At 37.7% G+C, this 16,518-nt stretch overlaps 1 protein-coding gene across 12 annotated transcripts in view; it reads left to right on the top strand.

Annotated features, from left to right (window-relative positions):
• Positions 1-16,518, top strand: part of PHF21A (PHD finger protein 21A) — a 187,746-nt gene that overhangs the window by 42,212 nt on the left and 129,016 nt on the right. For all 12 annotated transcript variants that reach the window (XM_055423934.2, XM_055423927.2, XM_055423936.2 and 9 more), the window contains one exon: positions 1,991-2,056. In XM_055423934.2, coding sequence (XP_055279909.1) covers positions 1,991-2,056 — 66 coding nt within the window. The remainder of the gene's footprint in view (positions 1-1,990; positions 2,057-16,518) is intronic.

The raw sequence follows: 16,518 nt of genomic DNA, 5'->3' as shown, positions 1-16,518 counted from the left end.
GAATTAACAAAAATCCAGTCATTCTGTTATAATATAGCTATTATTTCATCTTTGTTACTGATATTTTGCTTTTACGTTAATTGCTTTGAGTATTTTGGGAAAAAGTTTAGAGTTAATACGTATATTAAATACTTAGCTTAAATTTCGTTTCCACAAGCCTGCTTACTTGAAATCAGAGTCTGTGAGGCTTTCTCAAAATTATTGAACATAGCCCAGAACTATTTTTTACTTTCTTATAGTTTATAGTATAGAACATTTAAATGCTTAATCTCACTGTTTAGAGTAGAATTTTAGAATAATTTTTAAAAAGCATTATAAAATTCTTTTTGAAAGAGCCCTTAAGGAAGGTTTTAAAGAACCTTATATTAATACAGTAATTCATCAAGTATTACCTTTTCTTTAATGTCTCATAGGAATTTTTGGCTCAGGTATTTTATTCTCTATCCCTGAAGAGAAATCTTCCTAAAAACTTACCTTGTCTTTAATTACTGTTGATGTATTTATTGTTCAGGCAGTGTCTCTTTTGCAGCAGTTAGATAGTGGGACATAAGTATGGGGTCAAAGTATCAGACATTCTCAGGATTCCTCCCTTGCATTTGTTTACTCATAATCTGTTCACAGAACACCTAGACCCTCACACATTTTTAATTTTTTTAGCTTGTTAAATACACCATACATGCCTCATTGTAAAGTTAAGTAAAATAGATTCTTGGATTAAAGAATGGTGCTGAGGCAGATTGATTTTTGGAAGTGGGACGTAGTATTCATTTCTACAAATGTAGCCCCTAGTAGCTTAACTATTGTATTTTTAACACAATCCATTGATTCTGAGCTGACATTGATAGCCACTTAACTCCTGTTTGACAGCCCAACTTCTTTGAGAAGTTTCTCCATTTTAATTTTTTAAAATATACTATAGTTTAAATTAGGTTTAGGGAACCAAGTAGCAGTGGATCAATGAACAGATTCTTTTATATTTAATATGGTAACCTATATTATCAGCAGCTGAAATATTATTGGAAAACTGTAGCATTTCTGACATAGCTGGCAGTTATATAACAGCAATCTTAATGTAGAGAATCTGAGGAGGCAGTAAGTTGCTGGACAGTCTTGTGAGTGATCTCATTAGAGAGGCCTTATATTACACACTGTCACAAAAAAGACCTCATGGAGTAAACATGAAGGGAGGATGTATGCTGCGACTCTGTCAGAAGATGAGGCAGAGTGAATTGAAAGAATTGAGTGAGAAACGAGAAAGGAAAAGTAATCTCTCATTGGGGTGGTATTCAGTCTGCTAGTAAGTAGGCTATCTTGTTACATTAAGCTTTTGAAAACTTTAATTTTGGATTTTTCTCCCACGTGAGTAAAAGGCAAGCATGCTCAGTGTATCTCATTTAAAATAGTATTCTTTTTTGATTCCTAACATTTTAGAACTGAGAAGTTGCCCTGGTAGTCAGTATGTTAATTTGAATGATGTAGTGTTAAGGCAGTTGCAGCACTGACAGCTTTTCAAATCTAGGCTAAAATAACAAATGTATGCTACTAAATAAGGGAGAGGGCAAGCAGAGAAAAACCTCTTTTTATTGATAATGCTATTAAGCATCCAGTTTGTTCATCCTTATAAATTCCATTTTTTTGCTTTTGTCTGATGAGTGGAACTTTAGGTTTCTGTCAGCCGTTATTTATGAAGAATAGCTATTTGAGTAGAAAGGAGTACTATTACACTACAAAATGCTACAATATAAAATGTCTTTTAGTTTGAAATAATTGCACAGGAATTTGCCCCTGTCCTTGTGCCAGGAGCCTGCATTTGGGATCTGTGCACTAGGTGGTGGTAACGTGAATGCAGTTTAATGCGTGACAGATACGATTGGCCAGATGCTTTAAGGTTGCTTCATCATTTGTAATACAGTATGCATAAAGTCTTCTTGCTACTATCCTGTTAACAAATGAAATATCTTCCTCACAGATATTTTTTCTTTCCAATCAGAATGCTGATTTAAAGAAACAGCTTCATGAACTCCAAGCCAAAATCACAGCTTTGAGTGAGAAACAGGTAGGGGAAAGGGGCGGGGGGCATATTTTTAACATTGTGTTCTAAAGATATGTCTGCTCGAGGCTTCCAGGAGAACTGCTATTTTTCCTCATGTGTGAAAATAAGTGTGGGCAGCCAGACTCAGTTTTAATTTTTCTTGAGCTCTGTTTATCTATTTTTATTTTCAGTTGAAATCAGTCTCTAGAGTATCCCATGAGTGTGTGTTAGTGGCAAATATCTAACAGCCGTGTGGCAGGCTGCTGTTGACTGTGTTAATTAAACTCCATAGTTTACCTGTAGAAGATGGGGGCAAGGAAGGTTAGTGAGAGTGTGTGACAGAGAATCTTCAAGTTGCTGGATGTGCCTTGTTACCTGTATTAAAGGCTTGAGATGACATTTAACTTACCGTGGAGAGAATGGTTTAAGTAGATTGCTATAAATGTAGGTCTTCCATTCTGATTATTGTCATTCCTTTATGTTAGTCTTTATTAGATATTGACCTACTATTATGTGAAAAAAACTTTGGTGAGCCTTGTTAGATATATTCTGTGTAGGACAAAAAAAAAAAGAACATCTTGCTTTCTTCTGCAAGTACATCTGGAAAGTGTTCTTTGGAATTTCTTGTATAATGACCTCCACTTCACCAATTCATGCAGCTCCTGCCACCAGGTGGAGTGTGACAATTGATAGAGCTATAAGTAAACGTCTGTGGTAATCTGACAGAGCATTTGTTTTCTTGTTCCTTCCCCACCATTCTCCCTCTGGTTAAAAGGCGCGGTTTTGGAGTAGGTGAATGTGTGAACCAAAACGATAAGGTGACTTGCAATTGATAGTTCATGCTTATTGAAGATTTTTAGTTATATAGTTCTCAATAATAGATGTTTGTGTTATATTTTTTAAACTTTTATTTAGTGAAATAATAGCAATGAGAGTAATTTATTCCTGGAGATTTCTGATTGCATTTATATTATGTATTGTATTGTGTTTTCATTTAACTAATGGGAGAAATACATTTTGAGAACTGTGTGGAATAAATGTGAGTCATTAATGTTTCAGAATAGAATCTTTCTCCACGCTGCGTGAACAATTGCTTCCCCCACCTCTTTAATGCTTCTACATTCCTCTGTCTTGTCTTCTTCAGAGACAACAGGTATTTTAGATTAGGGAATTGCCAAACTAAAATTTTGAGTATGTAGCATGGTGGAGAACAATTTGTAAGGAAAAATATAAACAGAGTTCATTAGATTTATTTGACTCTGAAAGTGATTCAGTTCTCTGAAGTCAAAATGATGTGTGTTAGTGAATGTTCTAGTTTTAGAATTCTTTTAGTGCTGAGCCTTCTTAAAGTTTCAGGGTTTTTTTTTTTTGACAAGATGCCAATGAATGAGTCATTTTTGCTGAAAACCTCACGTTTTCTATCAGGGAAGGAAGGTGAGAACTGATCAGTGGAGTAGGGGATAGGGGTGCTGTCACAAAGTTACGACAACCTCAGGCTGCATTTGGGGAAGATGGGATGACTGTAAAAAATTTACATTTATTTGAAATCATTATGAGAACTGATGTAAAGATTTGGTTTATTTCTGTAACTTTAAAATTTTTTTTCTGCTAGAGACCTCACTTAGTAGAACATTGCAACGATTTGTGTTTAGTGAGATGTTGCATCCAGTGGTACACTCTGTCTTCTGAACTAAGTTTTGGTATTAGAAACTAGAAGTTAAAAAATGGGTATAGCATCAGGAAAACCTTGGGTTTACAAAGTAAAGAAAACCAATGTAAGAAATTAAAATGCAGTCTTGCCGTTTCTAAAATATTTGCTTAACTATTGGAACAGCATTTTTGATAGAACAGAAACTATCATTTTTTAGGTAGGATAGTACTTGAAGGAAGCACAGCTATGAAGTTCAAAGCTAGTCCTTCTTCAGACTTATGATATTTTGTTTAAAATAGTTTTATTTTAGAGCAAAATCCTGATGCTATGTACTCAGCTTTTTGTTTTTCCTTCTCAAAAGATCCACTTAGCCTCTGGTAAAACTTACTGATATTCCTTCCACTTTAATAACTGAAATCTGAATTACCTCACTCACATGACTTAATATTTTAATTTAATGTTAATGTATTGGTTGTGAAATTTAAAAACAAAAGTTCAAAGAATGTCATGTTCCAAAATTAATAGTTATTAACCCTTTGTCATGTTTGTTTCCATTCTTCTTCTATATGCATTTTTCCATATTCATTTTTTTAAACCCATTGAAAATTTAATTATAGAAGTAATAAATGCATATGTTCTCTTATTTTGCTTTATTAAAAAAATAAAACATTGCAGATAGTCACTAATTCATACAGTAGGCACTTATTAGTTCTTATTTGTTATTGCTACCTCAGTCTTTGGTATTTATTTTATTTCTTTCTCAAGATCAATTACAAAATAATGCACTCCATTTGGGAAAATATAGTCTTTATTAAGCACTCTTCATGGCTAAAATTCAGTGAATTTCAGTGAATTCTTGGTTAGATGGTACCAGTGCTCTCAAATTGTGATTTGAGATTTCTGAATAGAAGCTCCCCATGGCCGTTTTTGGAGTCCTCTTCTTGACCCACAGGACTTTAATTTGTAGTTGACAGTTTAAAGTCAGTTTTAGCTCAGACTTGATTGGCTAAATAAATTGTATGTAATATAGTTAAAATCATGGTTTCAGAAACATTTTAATGATACAGGGATGCACTTATGATAAATAAGTGAAAACACATGCACCTTCATGGGAGCTAACAATCCCATTTGTATGTATTGTGTGTATACATGTATATAGGCATGTAAGTGTGTATAAAAAGCAGTGTCAGTATAAAATGTTGTTGGGAAGTGGTCATTTACAGGTAGTTTATTTTTTCTTTATAGTCTTATGTATATTTGCTGCATTCTCCACAATAAATGTTTCTTTTTTAAGATCAGAAATACACAAGAAGATATTATTAAAAATTTTTTTTTAACACCAAAGTCTTATATTTTCCAAGGGTAGTTCAGTTCAGTTTCAGTCGCTCAGTCGTGTCCGACTCTCCGCTACCCCATGAATCACAGCACGCCAGGCCTCCCTGTCCATCACCAACTCCCGGAGTTCACTCAAACTCATGTCCACAGAGTCGGTGATGCCATCCAGCCATCTCATTCTCTGTCGTCCCCTTCTCCTCCCGCCCCCAATCCTTCCCAGCATCAGGGACTTTTCCAGTGAGTCAACTCGTCGCATGAGGTGGCCAAAGTATTAGAGTTTCAGCTTTAGCGTCAGTCCTTCCAATGAACACCCAGCATTGATCTCCTGTAGAATGGACTGGTTGGATCTCCTTAGCCTTTAAAAATCTAACGACATTCTCCTTACGGTATATGAACCACTCTAATCAGAGAATCCAGCTGTTTTAAACACTGGAAATACTGAAGTGTGGAAGCAGCTATTGACTTCTTTAACAGGATTCGTTTTCATTCTGCACCCCTGCCCTTTCATTTTTGACAAGCATTTGTGGTCTTTTACTGGTCGTAGTACAGATCCTACTATTGGAGCCAGTGCCCTTAGCTGCTGTAGCGCTCTGCTTTCACGCTCATTCGTTCACTGTTACAGTAGACCCAGTCTCACAGCCCAGAGTTTATTTCTTCTTCCTGTTGCAGTTGAGGTTTTCGTCTCTGAAACTGCTTGGCTTGAGGGCTTCGCCACCTCACCTCCCTTCACCTGGTGCTCTCCTGGCCGGGCATCAGATAGGCTGCAGCTTAAAAGTTACCTCCTCAGAGGACCGATCTCTGAAACCCCTTCTTCCTGTCAAAACCAACAGTTTCTGTTACAATCTCTCATCAAAACCTTCATTTTTCCTTCATAGCTGTGCCACTTAGGATTAGGGTTCAGCTGCGAATGATTGAAAACCCAAAATGAAAATGGTGTAAGCAAGGTAGAATTTTGTCTGTCTCATGTGAAAGCTCTGCGGGGGTAGTAAGGCTGGTGATAGTGGTCCCACAGTGCCAGGGAACCCAAGCTCCTCCTGTTCTGTTGCTCTGCCATTCTTAACGTGAAGCTTCCACATCATAGTCCAAAATAGCTGCTCCATCTGGCAGAAAGGGGGAAAACAAGCCCTTTATTTTTAAGGATGTTTACTGGAAGTTTCATGTCTCACTTCCAGTTAGATCCCATTGGTCAGAACTTGGTGACATGGCCCCCGCTAGAAGCAGGGAAAGCTGGGAAGTATAGTCTATTCCAGATGGCCATGGGCAGATAAAATTCAGGGACTCTGGTACTGAGCAAGAAGAGGGAAATAAATACTGGGGATAATTAGCAATTTTTGCCGCAATAGTTTATCAAAATTTGTAATTACACATATAGTGTTATTATTTTTTAATACCTGTTGTCCTCACTAGACTGTTTCAAGAAGTCAGGGAGCTTACTTACCTCTTTATTCCAAGTATAGTATTTAGCGTAATATTTAGCATAAAATAATATTTAGCACAGAAAGGCATTTATGTTTTTTAAGTGAATTATTTTATCTGCCTGATCTTTTTCTGTACTTGTAGATATTTTTTTAAATGGTGCATCTTTTTATATTTTTTAAGCTTAAAACCATGAACATTTTCATACATTTTTAAGTGTTCTTTAAGAATGAAACTTTTAATAGCTTCAGATATTTAATAGTCTGGTTTGATCATAACTATTCACTCTATTATTTGATGATATTTTGTTTTTTGTTATTTATAAATGTTGTTATGATAAGTACCCTTATATGTGAATCTGTTCTCATTGCCTCAGGATACATTCTCAGGTGTGACATTATTGGGTGTATTGGTCAGCTATTGCCATAGCAGTTCTGCGTAACAAACCAGTGTTTTATTAAATTACAGCACTAAGTTTCACGCTGGATCTGTTGATCCTCCTCATCTGTGCTGGCTTGGCCAGGCACATCTGCTTCAGTCTGTGGGTTAGTTGGCTTGCCTCAGGCTGTCAGTTGGGTTAGACTCCTCTGTTTGTTCTGAGGCCAGTCATGAGGGGGCAGCAGCTACCTGGGGCATACCCGTGTCATGGTTTATCACTGGAGCGTAAGACACAAGCCAGGCTACCAAAACACATTTTAAGCCTCTGCTGGCGTTGTCAAAACAAATCACCAAAACAAATTGTGTGGTCATACCTTGCAAAATTATATGACAAATGGCGTGAATGTATAATTTTATGACAGAGTATGAAGAGTTGAGAGCAATAATCCATCTACCACTCTTGGTCAAAGTGTATAAAAAGCTTTTAAAATATTAAATAACAACAACAACTTATTTCTAAATAGCCTCCAGAAAAGGCTAATCAGATTAACAGCATTTGTGAGAGTACCAGGTTCTCCCTAAGAGATACCTTGAGAGGAGGCAGGGTGGGAGGAAAGCACTGCTAATTTTGAAGATGGAGTAATATGTATCTGATGCTTATTTGAGGATATATTTTTCATGCCATTTGTCCATGGTAGACATATTACATGAAGTGAAGTGAAGTCGCTCAGTTGTGTCTGACTCTTTGCGACCTTGTGGATTGTAGCCCACCAGGCTCCTCTGTCCATAGGATTCTCCAGCCAAGAATACTGGAGTGGGTTGTCATTTCCTTCTCCAGGGGATCTTCCTGACCCAGGGATCGAACCCAGGTCTCCCGTGTTGCAGGCAGACGCTTTAACCTCTGAGTACATCAGTTCAGTTCAGTTCAGTCGCTCAGTCGTGTCCGACTCTCTGCGACCCCATGAATCACAGCACGCCAGGCCTCCCTGTCCATCACCAACTCCCGGAGTTCACTCAAACTCATATTCCATAAAATTACCTTTTGGTCTTTCTTTCACTCTTTCCACTAGTTTTCTTAATCCTTTTAAGAGAGGTAGACTCCTTCATAGTCATTGGTATTTTCCGCTGACTCTGTGTGTAAAAATTATAGTCTCTTTTCCTCACAGATTACTTAACCTAACACAAGATGAAATACTTTTCTGAGGGTTTAATAAATAGTCGCTGTTGATGAAACCATTCTTATTTAAAATTTGAACGTACTGTAGTAAAATGGATTCTGAAGCCTTTGGGAGAGAAAGTTCTGTTCCTGCCATAACTAATTATGTTTCTGATGCGTAGAACAACATAATTTAAGCTAAGTAGGTGACTTGAACAGTGGACTGGGTGGAGAGTTGGGGAGGGGACACAGAGTTTGATTCTATTCCTTACTCTGTGACAGACTTGTTGATAGATTTTTGAGCTATCAAATAATTTAATATGTCTAATTCATTATTTATGGAATGTTTGAATAATACCTTTTAAGAGTTAATGAACATGTATCTATTGAGTGCACTGAGTGGTTTTGAAGGTAAGTTCTGTTTCAGTGGAAACTGTTAGCTTCAGTCATGCTGGTCTGCTTCATCTCATATGTAATACCCTCATCTTATGAGTAAAGTACTTCTTTTTAAAGAAGCTTAGAACTTTGCACATTTCACTCAGTCATGAGTACATCTTCGTAATAGGTAAACTGGGACACAGACTATTTGTGACTTATATAATTAATTGTATCAGATTCAAGACTAGAATCCAGATCACTGTACTGTTCGTTCAGTTTTATTTAGTAAATTATATTCTTAAATTATTCTATGAACCTTTATCTATCAAATATTTTTTGAAATAGGACATTAGGCACAATAATTACATTGCCTTTAAGCTTCATTGCCTTGGAGTCATGTAAGTAAATTGCTTCTTGTAGTCTCCTGTTGGTAACCTGACATATGGCTGTCTCTAGCCTCTGATACCAGTACCCATAGAAAGTCACCCTGTCTCATCCATATCCAAACTAATGCGATTGACGTGTTGTATTAGAGTTTAAGATTGTTTTCTCAGAGATCCTTGAATTATGATGGGAAACTGACCTCATCTTCATCCAAAGTTTAGGAGTTCCTACAATTTAACTAGTTCATCCCTCCTGTTAGATATTTATGTGAAACCATTAGTCCAAATATTTGTTGGTTTTACTGCCTCTTGTGTACATCGGTTCTTTCTCCCTTGCTTCAAATACAGGACGTGTATTATTTCAAATTTTTTCTGGTAAAATCCTTTTGGCTTGTATTCAGCGAAGATGAGATGGATGCAAGGCTCAGAAATACAGGACAAAAACATTGAGTTTCTACAGACTAGGAGGCTGCATGCTTGTGATGTGGCTGTGGTACTGCATTGTCTCCTGGTTCTTTTTAATCTTTATTCTCAGAGTTCAGTTGTCTCTTTGGCCAGAAGTTGCAACCTACTAGTCAATGATTTGATTATTTCTTTAAGATAGAAAAGCTTGTTGAAGGAACTCGTATTTCAATAATACTGTGCCATGTTATTGTAGGACATTTTACCTGAATATGGTGGAGGAAAATCAGGTAAGTGGTGACTTGTACCGAGTGCAGCTATCTGCTTCTGAGTTATCTTCTTCTCAGGTCATCCTAATCATTTATTTTTGATTCTTGTAAATGCAGTGACTTAAAAAAAATCATGAAAATTTTAATCCTGTCATCAGGTGTTGCATGTCAGTAAAGTTAAGTAATCAGCTCCTTCTAATTTATTCCCTTCTCCCTAGGATCTGTGTTTTGTTTTGTTTTTTCCTTCAAATTTCTTTGTCATTCTAAGTTTCTGACCCATCTGTTTATTCCATACCCATTTATTGAAAGTTGTTCTGTGGTGAAGGGTCTAGTCCTAGGTCCATGGGAAATGCTGAGGATGAAAACTTTACAGTGTTCCTTACCTGTGACTGGTCATGAGCTAAAAAAAATGCAAGCTCATTTTTCCTGACATCTTTGATAACTCATTCTTGATCTCTTCTCTTTAGTCCTTTCCTGCCATACATACATACCCTGTAAGTTTTCTGTTTTCACCTTTATTCACTGGGTTCTCTCAATCCTTTTGGTCTCCCACCAGCATTTGCACATGCTGTTTTCTACAGCTGGAATTCTCTTTCCTCTTTGCCTGGTAAATTCCTGCTTACCCTTTGAAGACCCAGTTTGAACAAAAGATCCCCAGAAGGTTCCCTTGACTTTTGTCCACTCTCCAGGCGGAGTGAAATACCCATCTTCTGTGTACCCTTGGTGTTTGTGCCTGCTTCTCTCATTTGTACTTATTACGTTGTATTGTAATTGTTTATTTGTAAGTTTCTCCAGGACAGGGAGTGTGTCTTGTCATGTTTATACCCCTCAAGGCTAGCATGGTAGATTTGTAGCAAGCATTTTTTAATGTAGTAATTCATTATGCTTTCAAGAAGCTAGTAGTCTAGTAAGGTGGCCCAGTATGTCGGATGTCCATACTAAGGTGTTTTACCATTAAAAGGAGATTTCCATTCATACAGTTCAATTCCCCATTTTTTGGGGAAAAATATTCTCAATGTTGTTTCCTACTTAATTCTTTAAAAGCACTCAATATATTTTAAAAAAGAACACTGACATTATTAACCTGTGTTCCATTTCAGAGCAGCTTTATCTTAATTCCAGGAAAGGAAAACTTTGATGAGGTGAAGTAGCATGAACTTGGTAAACGAGCCTGGGTCCAGGAATGAGTATGTCTAGAAACAGTCTCTCTGCAGTGTTGCTGTGTCACATACCTCTCTGTCTTGTACTTTCTCCAAGTCCCCTTTCGGTTTTTTCCCCTGACTTGATAAAACATTCTTACGTGTCTTGTATTCTTTTAAACAACAACAAAACTCCTTCCTTTGTTGCTTAATTTCTTTCTGCTGTTGTCTTGTCTCTCTCTTCTTCCCATTCCTTTGTTATTAAACTTATTAAAGCATGAAATAGTATTCAACTCAGGCTCTTTTTATATTGCTTTCTTACAACCTCGTGGTCCTTGTCGGCCCCACTGCAGTCAGCTTCCATTTTCATTCTACTTTATTGAGCTCACTGCAACTTCCGGTAACATAATTGCCAAATCTAAAGGAAATTTTTCACACTTCATCTTACTTGAAGTAAGTAGTATTTCATATTAATGGTGGCATTCTTCTTCAGTCTTCTTCAGAGAACCAAGAACCTTCGTTTCCTGGTCTCCTTTTACATCTTTGAATGAACCTGCTCAGTTTCCTTCTCAAACAGTTCTTCGTCAGTCTGCCCTTTAAAAACTAATATTCCATGGTATTTTATCCTTTTCATCTTTTCCTGTTTTTTCCCCTTGTGGGTGATATCCTGCCTTAAACCACTACTGAATGCCTCTGAACTCCAGAGTTTATCTGTCTTCTCTCTGTCCTGAGCTCTGGACAGACCTGTGTTTTCAGCTTCCTCCTACTGGATGTCCCAAAGCTCTGTGTTCTCCAAACAGACCTCGGTATCCACACCTCTTCACCTTGGTGGTGGTGTTCAGCCACTATGTCATGTCCGACTCTGCGACCCCGTGGACTGCAGCACACCAGCCTTCCCTGTCCTTTACTGTCTCCCAGAGTCTGCTCAACCTTAGGTCCATTGCGTTGGTAAGGCCATCCAACTATCTCACCCTACTTCTTCTTTCCCTTTGTGGTTAATGATACCCTGTTCCTCCAGCAGCCAAGCAGAAACTTGGGAATAATTATGAAGTCCTTCCTCTGTCTCATCCATGATGGCAAGGTCCTGTGTATTCAGGCTCCTCAGTATTCCCACCACTTTTCAGCGCCTTCCTAGTGCCCTTCCCGTGGCATTACCTTGAATCCAGTTACTGCGTCTTCTGATCCAGCCTTTTCACTGTTTTCAGGCTGATCTGAAGTCAGACCCTTGAATGTTGCTTTCCTGCTTGAGAGCCTTCAGTCAGTAGCTCACCTTCGCTTGTCCTCGAGGAAAAAGTCCAAACGCCGCACGAGGGCTCGGAAACCCCTCACTATTTCCCCCATGGCTGCCTCTTTACTGAACTGATACGTGCCTTTTCCTCCAGACTCGCCGCATACTTAAATTTTCTTGGGTATGCTCTGTTTTTATTTGACCCGGAATGTTCTTTCTCATCTTCTTTGCTTAGTGCAAACCTGGAGTCACCATCTGCCCTTTGACCCAGTAAGCTGATATTCAGGGCATTGTAGTTCAAAAATAGCCATGCAAGAAAAACTGAAAGTAACTACTAATAAATCAGGGTGCAGTTAGCAAGTAACATACAAGAGCTATATGTGCATATTATGAGGTGCTTAGCTGGATAGAAAGATGAATGGAAGGTGAAAAAAATAAATTCTAAAACAGATGTACAATATGATTCATTATTTAAAATAAAAAATAGTAAAAAATCTTGTTTGTGTGAATACATTTATGATGATTTCTTTTTTTGTATATTCTTTTCTAATTTTTTAAAATATTGAAGTATAATATAAATACAAAAACTGTACATACACACACAACCATATATATATGTGTGTATATATATATACTCTATATATATGTACGTATGGCTCCAATGTATTTTTACAAACTGAAATACCCAGGTAACTAGTACCCATATCAGTATCAGAACATTACCATCGCCACAGAAAATGTTATGTGCTTTCTTCAGTTCACTACCCACCTCCACTATTGTGACTTCTAACAGCTTAGATTAATTTTGCCTATATGAAATCAAATAAGGTGTTCTGTTTTCTCTCTGGCTTACTTTGTTCAACATAATGTTTATGAGATTGTGTCTGTTGGAAGTTTTTCTTAATAAAAATATAGAGAGTCACAGTTAGTTGTCTTTTGAAATTTTATATCACTGAAGAATAAACTCTGAAACTGCAATACTTTGGCCACCTCATGCGACGAGTTGACTCACTGGAAAAGACTCTGATGCTGGGAAAGGTTGGGGGCGGGAGGAGAAGGGGACGATGGAGAATGAGATGGCTGGATGGCATCACTGACTCTGTGGACATGAGTTTGAGTGTACTCCGGGAGTTGGTGATGGACAGGGAGGCCTGGCGTGCTGTAATTCATGGGGTTGCAGAGAGTCAGACAGAACTGAGTGACTGAACTGAACTGAAGAATAAAAGTTTGTCATCTCCTGGATACACCCACCCTAAAATCTCTTGGCCTTGTTAAACGTGTTCTCTTGTGAATTGATCGCTCCTTGCTCTCTTGTTCTTATCACACTTCATTAATTGTTTGTATGTTTATTTCCCTTCCAGACTGTGAGTCCCTGTGGGTTTTTTCCATCCTTAAACTCCAGTATATACTTAGTGCTTCACGCACAGGGGCATTTACAAAGTATTTGTCAAAGAAAAGCAGTACATTCTAGTCTGTGTGTTCTGGATCGTGCCATATGTTTACTGGCCTTGCCTGTTGACTTTCTCTGAACTGATTTCCTCCTCTCTAATATGGTCATTATGATTGCATCAGATCCCATACTTTTAGCTGCACGTAACTGAGCACCCAGTTGAAAGTAGCTGAAACATCTAATAAGTTGCTAGAATTGACCACTTCAGCATCTCAGCGATACCACCAGAACACATGTTCTGGTCACTTTCTGCTCTGCCACCCTTAGCGAGTCGGCAAACATTGCTTATTGTCACAAGGTTGCTGCTCCTGCTCCTGCTCCAGGCTTTACATCCTTCCAGTTCTTCTGGTATGTCTCTTCTTAAGAGCAAAGAAGAACTTAATTAGAAGTTATTCAGCAGATTTTGCATCCTATTGACCACACTTTTGCCACATACTAATGTCTAAAGTAGTGACTGGCAGAAAGAGTGGGTCCGAGACTAATTTATATCCTGGAGCTGAGGATTCACCTCTCAAACATTTGAACAATAGATACACAAAATTAGTTTCTTGTTAGCAAGTAAACAGAAGAGACAGAGTATCGGATTTGAAAAGGCAATCAACAGTATCTGTCTGTCTCCATCTATGTAGCAGTTGTCGCTACTATTGTGGGTTAAATATAATACATGTTCGAAAGATACCTGAGGCCTTAGCGCTTGTTACTGGTTTCATAGATTGTTTTAGAAAGGTCTCCCTTTGCCAGCATACCTAACAACCTGCTTTAGGTCAAGGAATGTAAAAATAATTTTGCTGTTTGCCAGAGTATCAACAGTATATTATTGTAATGGTATATCTATTACAGAAAACAATGTAATTTATTTCAAATATGAACTGTAAGTTGTTTTGAAGTTTTTCAGTATTTAAAAATTATTTTCTATAAGCTATCATTGTCATCACTGTTACTAATATTAATAGTCTGTGCCTTTGAAGCATGGTTGCCTGATGTCCCTTGGTTAACAGTACCTTTTACCTACCTGCATTATTCAGAGAAGCCAGAGTTTTATCAAACCCAATGATATTCATGGATTTCAGTTTTTTAAAAGGTTGAACACTGTAAATGACAGGCAAAATCAACAGATTACTTCATTTCGTTTTTTATTTTTTACTGATTAGGGTAGGAGAGGGGCTTCCCTGGTGGCTCAGCAGTAAAGAATCCACCTGCAATGCAGGAGACACGGGTTTGATCCCTGGGCTGAGAAGATCCCCTGGAGGAGGGCATGACAGCCCACTCCAGTATTCTTTCCCGGTGAATCTCCTGGGCAGAGAAGCCTGGTGGGCCACAGGCGATGGGCTTGCAAAGAGTTGGACACTACTGAAGCAGCTAAGCACAGAGTGGGAGAACCAGACAGGAAAAAGAAGTTTACTCTCGAGTCTTTGTCTTCATATGGTAGCTGGCTAGGTGACAGGCCGCCCTCCAATACTGTCTTTACAGAAGACACGTTCCCCAAAGTTTATTTTTCTCTAAGTTCGGGAAGCAAATGTTTGTGTGAATCAGCAGGGATTGGCTAACCTCTCTCATACTAGCTTCGTCTGAAAATGACAGAGTGATTATTCGTTTCTGTCAGTTAAGCACCAAATATTCCTTTGCTCTGAAAAATGAGACCTTAGCAATCTTCAACTAATGTGTTTAATTTGTCACCTTTTGTCCTACTCCCACTTCCACTTTTAAAAAAAATCTCTTCCTTTTGCCAAAACAGATTATATCATTTTGACCAAGAAGAACACTAAAGGTGTAGAGATCAATTCTGAACTTACTTCTCCTATGAGCAGTGAATGATTATTGCTAATCCTGTTTTATCTAGTGCTTCTGTCATCTAATATAGTGATTAGAGAAGAAATTAACATTGCCTTTCCTATGGAGTCAAGAGGCACAGATAAACTTAACTCTAAAAAGTTGCATTTCCTGAAGTGAAGTTGGGGAGTGTATAATTGAAATTTGTTTCTCTGAGTGTGCCTCATTTATTACAGATAGTAGAAGTTGGTTGTGAATTTGAGACAGATTTATGAAGATTTTGAGTTAATCCATCACTTCTATTTAATTAAGAATGAGGTGGCAGTCTTACTTTTTTTAAAACATAAATTATTCAGAAGTTCACCTTTTCCATAGAATGTTTGTTTAATTTTTTTCATCTGCAGTGAAGTCTTAGAGACTATTACTCACACCCCAGATCCCCAACTAAAGTCAGGGTAGACAAAAGTAACAGAGGTTATTTATAAACATCTGTCATATAAACTTCTGAAGACACTTAACTGTTTACTCTGATTTCTGTTTATCCCAGATGTGAGTTCATCAGATGAGACTGTTGGCAAGTTATCAGAGTACTGCCCCTAGCCTCACCCTCTGCTAATAGCTGATAAGATTGTATCTACAACTTTTCAGTATCCCCTCTTTGTGACTTCTTTTCCTCTTTTAACTTGCTTAATTGTCTTCCTTGGTTACAGAGAATTTTATAGCCATGACTTCTGAAGAGAAATTGATTAGTTCTCCAAAGATAGAAAGAGTGGTATGAATCTGTGGAGCTGGGATCAGTAAACTACGGCCTGTACCTGGGCACATCTGGCCAACATTCGGGGAATGTTGTTAGAATACAGCCACATAGTTTTCATTTACATATTGTCTCTGGATGCTTTGGGGTTACAGTGGCAAAATTGAGTAGCTGCAACAAAGATCTGCCCATTTATAGAAAAAGTTTGCCAACTTGAGAGAAATTTAGCCAGAGAGGCACTTGACTGGAGAGGTGGTAGGCACAGTATAGCAGAGAAGGTCCAGAGTGAGTGCCACACTGGAAACAGCACGTGTACCCTCTTACGTGTGTCTGCTCTAGCCCCATAGTTTTCAGTTCATTTTTTTAAAAGCTGCTTTGTTTGGATTTTTTCCTCCCTCCCTTCTGTTCCCTCTCCTTTTCTCTTATAGATTTATTGAGGCAAATTTAATATAAAATAAACTATGCAGTTTTTTTTAAAGAGTGTAAGTTTTAATGAGGTAAAACCATCATCATCATCAAGATAATGAACATACCCATTACCTCTAAAGGTTTCCATATATTCCTGGTAACCCTTCTTTTTCTTCCTTACTTTCCTAGTCCTGTCCCCAGGCAAGCATTGGTCTGCTTTTTGTCACTGTAGATTGTTTTATACATTTTAGAATTTTAATGAATATATTTATACAGTATGAACATTTGGGGATTTTTTCCCCAGTCTTTTTGTTGTTGTTGTTTAGTAACTAAGTTGGGTCTGACTCTTTTGAGACCCCATAGCCCACC

This window comes from Moschus berezovskii, chromosome 14 (genome assembly GCF_049115385.1).
Source record: "Moschus berezovskii isolate FMDL1 chromosome 14, NW_MosBer_1.0, whole genome shotgun sequence".
Taxonomy (NCBI): domain Eukaryota; kingdom Metazoa; phylum Chordata; class Mammalia; order Artiodactyla; family Moschidae; genus Moschus; species Moschus berezovskii.
This window is presented reverse-complemented; position numbering and strand designations above follow the sequence as displayed.